This window comes from Bison bison, unplaced genomic scaffold (assembly GCF_000754665.1).
Source record: "Bison bison bison isolate TAMUID 2011002044 unplaced genomic scaffold, Bison_UMD1.0 scf7180017864063, whole genome shotgun sequence".
NCBI lineage: Eukaryota > Metazoa > Chordata > Mammalia > Artiodactyla > Bovidae > Bison > Bison bison.
In genome coordinates, this window is record NW_011494635.1 from 15,268,713 (window position 1) to 15,273,615 (window position 4,903).

At 52.5% G+C, this 4,903-nt stretch overlaps 1 protein-coding gene across 1 annotated transcript in view; it reads right to left on the bottom strand.

The window, feature by feature from the left end:
• The window catches only part of PCMTD2 (protein-L-isoaspartate (D-aspartate) O-methyltransferase domain containing 2), a 17,612-nt gene extending 15,156 nt beyond the window's left edge, over window positions 1-2,456 (bottom strand). The window contains exon 1 of the mRNA XM_010836640.1: window positions 2,369-2,456. Within this exon, the coding sequence (XP_010834942.1) occupies window positions 2,369-2,456 (88 nt within the window). The remainder of the gene's footprint in view (window positions 1-2,368) is intronic.
• Window positions 2,457-4,903: the final 2,447 nt, after the last annotated feature.

Consider the following 4,903-nt stretch of genomic DNA (forward strand, 5'->3'; position numbering starts at 1 on the left):
TGCTGGGGCGGGGGGGGGGAACCTGACATCACAAAGGCTGCTATGTTTTCTGAAACAGGATGATGTCCATAATGTTACATTTTTATTATTACAAAGTTTATGCTTGCTTCTCCCTCACAATCCTGAGGACTTCTAACAGCAGAATGAGAATCACAAATACTGCCTCTAGAAAAATTCCATACACACACGACACACACAAAACTAGCAACTGTGGTGGGAGAGCATGCCCCAGGAATGAAAGTTACTGACCACATGCATGAATCTTCAGCTTCTCACAAGGACACAAAGTGTGTGAAAGGTGGGGGCTTAACACAAGCACTCTTCCATTTTATGACTGGAGCAATTCATCTTCATCATCAAGATTTTAAAGCAGAATATGAGACTTCTCAAGTCACTAGGATGGCCCAGTTATTTGATTCTCACCCTGTTTTTAAGTTGTTTCAGAGCCCTTGGTGGTTACAGACCCTAACTCAGCCAGAGAGGATAAAGTGTTAACGAGGTCAAATTCAATCCTGGATAAACTACTTAGTTCTGAGGCTAATGCCTATACCCCTAGGCTAGGACAATCATCTTAAGATTTGGGTCACTGGTTAAAAGTGGAGTCCTGTTTGGTTGCTTCAGGGAAAGGTCTAGCTCTCACACATCCTCCAGGGTGGAGGTGAAAGCCACCTCTTCACCCAGAAGCCCCCAGAGTGTAATGTTCTATCCTCAGAAAGCAAACACCAAGTATATGATGGGTATGTTTCACTGTCTACCAAGTATTTATCCCTTATTTTCAACTTTGCCTCACTTTAAGAGTTTAATCCACATGCAAAGGCTAGCTTTTTAGTAAAAATAACTACAATCTTTTTACAGGCACCACCTGCCAGTCACGACCTCATTTTGGCTTCACAACATTGTGAGGCAACTTGGGACTGAAAAGTTACTTTGCTCATGATCACACACCAGTCTGTAAGGAGAGCTGGCATTCAAACACAGGCCTGTGTTTTTTACCCTACACCAAAGCAACAGGCTAAATCACTACGTGGTAACCTTATCTGCTGCCACTAGTGGGCTGCACGTGACCATTCGTAGGCTCGGATATTTGTTATTAACCTTGCCTGGCAACCTAACACTTCCTCACACTGAAAACAATCATTGTTTATTACTAACCATCAATGTGATCAGCTCTCATGCCACCAAAAACACCAACAACAATCTCAGAGATGGCTTTGACAAACCAAATCTAGACTCAGAATCCACCCTAATCCAAGTTTTCAAAGTAATGGCATATCATTTTCTGGATACTTGACTGGTTACACTTTGCAACCCTTAATTCAACACTCCATGTAACTGGGCACTGCCCAGCAGGACAACCTTACTCTCAGGCTGCTCCTTACAAAACCAACACCAAGGGCACAGGGAGGAGGTGGCTGAGCAGGAGTAGGAAGGTCTCAGACTGGTAGCCCAAGACGCTGTCACAGGGGCCAGTTAACACAGAATGAAGCTCTGATAAGGGGGCCAAGATTCAAGTCTACACTCATCCAGCTACTTAGTAAGGGCAACATGGACAAAGTAACTCAGGTGGAAGATAATAAACTAGGGAGAAGAAAGCAAAATCACACCTCCTGCCGGAGGAATAAAGGAAGAAATGGTTTTCATTGTGAAAACCAGAACTCCTACAAGGAATGCAAAGGATTTGTTTTCAAATACTTGAAAGTCTGCCATATACACACTATTCATGGGCCTGAAAAAAACCAGAGCAGTGGGACACATATCGGATGGAGAGAATTTCTACTTAACACACAAGAGAGCTTTCTAAAATCGAGGCTGGAAATACAGACACACTGTCAGAACAAGGAGTCTCTCCCGGCCAAGTGCAAGCATAGAGAGGCCAGGCGCTGGTCTCAGGAGCCTCAAGCGTCCTCCCATACGAGAGAGGCAAGTTCGGACTTGAGTTATAGGAACCTGCCGGTCTACCCAACACTAAAAATGCAGTCCCTTACTTCAGCCCCTCCCTGGCCAAAAAGACGCAGAAAACGTCAGCAGGCACATAAACTAAGTGGGGATTTAGAGAAAGGCCTTTTTTGAGGTGCAAACATCAACCTGGGAGAGACAAGCCCTGGCAAACACAAAACACAGGCACCACAAAGCCAGGAGAGCTCCCTTCCCAACTGAAGACCTCTTCCAGGTCTTGCCTGAAGCCAAGTCACTCTCCCTTAACAGACTCTTGCACCTTCTGAAAAGGCACAACCTGTTTCGAACCTCGGTAACTCTTCACGTGCCGCGCTAACGGCAAATGTTTCCTACTCAGTAATTTAGGGACCAGCTGCGCGTCTGGAGAGTTAAGTCAACCCAAGGGGTGTGAGCACTGCGCACGGAGACAGACCTCGGGACCCCCGGGCACCCGCGCCGGCTGACCCCCGAGAGGGCGGGAAGGGGGAGGGGAGCCGCCTGGGATAAGGAGGGGCGTTCATGCTGGGGTGGGGGCGAGAGGGCAGCGGAAAAGGACCGGAAGACGCGGAGAGGAGGAAGCGCCCCCGGGGGAGGGACCTGGAGCCCGCGCCCAGCGGGAGGGAAGGTATGGAGAGGAGGCAGGAAGGCAAAAGGGGCCGAGGAGACGCACCGCCCCCCTACCCGCGCAGGCCGGGCCGAGAGCCGCTACAGCGGCTCTACCTCCCGCCTCAGCCGAACCGCACCTGCAGCTCCTCGGCCGCCCCTCTCCCGGGAGCCCCTCGGCCCGCCGCCTGCCGATTCGCAGCGCCGACCTCTGCCGCTGTAAACATCCGCCGCCCCACTGCGCCTGCGCGCGTAACGGCGCTAATGCGCGTGCGCCGCGGCCCAGCGCCTAAAAGGGGCAACCGCGCAGCTGGAGTTGCGTCCTGAGGTTTCTACCCGCCCAGCGAGCTGCTCGAATGCGGAGGTCAAAGGGCAGCCGCAGGTGAACGCTGTCACTTCCAGGCCCCAGCATGGGCCAAGACCCAGCTGTGAGCACGACTGGCAGGGCTCACACCTGTGGAAATGACCTTCCAGGAGGGGGCCGACAGGTGAGGAAGAAATAAAAACAGAGGCGATGGACAGTAACTGGCACGGTAGTGGCTACTGTGGCTTGAGTGACCCGGAAGGGACATTCGAGCGAAGATCTGCGAGACAAGAAGCATCCAGCTGTGCCAAGAGAAGTCCAGTGGCTTCAGACCAGGGAGAGCTGAAGTGGCCAGGAGCCCCTGGCGTGCCCACCCCTGCTAGGGGTCCACTCCCATACCTGCTCACCCACCCTCATGGGCGTCACTGCCGCCTTCACCCGCGCCGCATCTTGACCAGCCCTTCCTGGGAGAGTTGTCCCAGCGTCAGTCAGGATCTTTCTGCGTCTCAGAAGTCGCCTGCCCAGCGTCCTGGCCCACTGGCAGATCCTCCAGGTTACCTCCCACAGCCACCCATGCAGCCCTGGGGCCTTCTGCCCCCTGATGCCACCCATTGTTGTGGGCTACCTGCCTGGCCCTCCCAGTAGACTCTGTGAGATCTGCCTCAATCCTACTTTTGCTCAGCACAAACCTCACATAGGTTTTCCAACTAGTTTTTGGCAACAGATCCCTTTGTTTAGACACAGCCCTGTATTTTACCTGTTTTTCTACAGCTACAGGCGTTGCTGCCTGGGCCCCTCCTGCCCCCACTTTCCTCCCCAGACTTGAGCTCCACTCAGAGCATAGTTTTCACCACTTTCCATGGTTCCAGGGAAGGCCTGCTTCCCTTGGTGGCAGCGACCCTGAGGTTGCTGCCAACATTGTGACACTCTAGCTCTCTGACCCTTTGCTCCCCAGGTGCCTGTGATTGTCTGCAACAGAGGCCCTGAAGCCATCCTTGACCTCTCCCTGCTGTGAGCAGATACCCCCTCCATACACCCCAGCCTGCTTTGGCCTTGCTTCCCTCGTGTCTCCTACCAAGGCCTCTTCACTGGCCTCCCACCTCACATCTCACAGCCTTCCCTGGGCTCTGTCCAGTGGTCTTCCTAATATATATGACAGATAACGTACCATCAATATTAGTCTTTGTAGAGCGTCATGCTGAGCACTTCCTTGCAGTGGATACTAGCATGCCCTCCAGGAAGGAGAGGAGCAGCCCGGATGGCGGGAGTTGGCCTAACTCACTGCAAGGCCCCATGGTTGTCCTCCTGGACATGGACACCTGGCAGAGGAGCTGCGCTGTGATAAAGGCCACGTCACAATTGTGTCCAGGCACAGGCCAAGACCAGGTCCCTGTGCCACCAGCGTGCCCTCTCCCGCCCCACAGCAGTGAGCCCCACTCCTCTGTCAGCACAACTGAGCTTCCCTCTGCCCTGCCACTCACTGGTATCACTGGTTTAGATGCCCCTGCTTCTTGATGGCATCCAGCCCATGCAGTATCCCCGCCTATAAAAGAAATGTCATTGCCCTGCCAAGGCTACCAGACACATCAGTAGTTGGGTAAGCTGGGATTATTCTTGGTCCCAGGGGTTGGGGTGCACACCATAGGGAGTGACCCCGTGAAATCCCAGACACTCCACTCTCAGACCCTAGTAAAACAGAGCCCCAGGCTCTCCCTCTCCCACTCTGACCTTGCTGCGTGACCCTGAGGTTTGTTATGTACCCTCCAGGACCTGTGAGTGATAAATCTTGTTCCTCAGAATTCCCTCATGGTTTTTGCTGAAGTGCATCCAGTGATCATATACGAACCACAAGGGGCAGTCCAGCCACAATTGCCCCAGCAGCAGGAGTAGAGGGGATGTCTCTGGGGCTCACTACAAGTAATACACACCCAGAAAGTTCTAAGGCATTCCTAGCTGAGATCATTACCATCAATAGGCTGGTCAGACATGTCAGAGTGAATTAAATCCAAAGTGAGCAGAAGAAAAGAAGCAATACAAATCAGAGCAGAAATAAACTGAAAG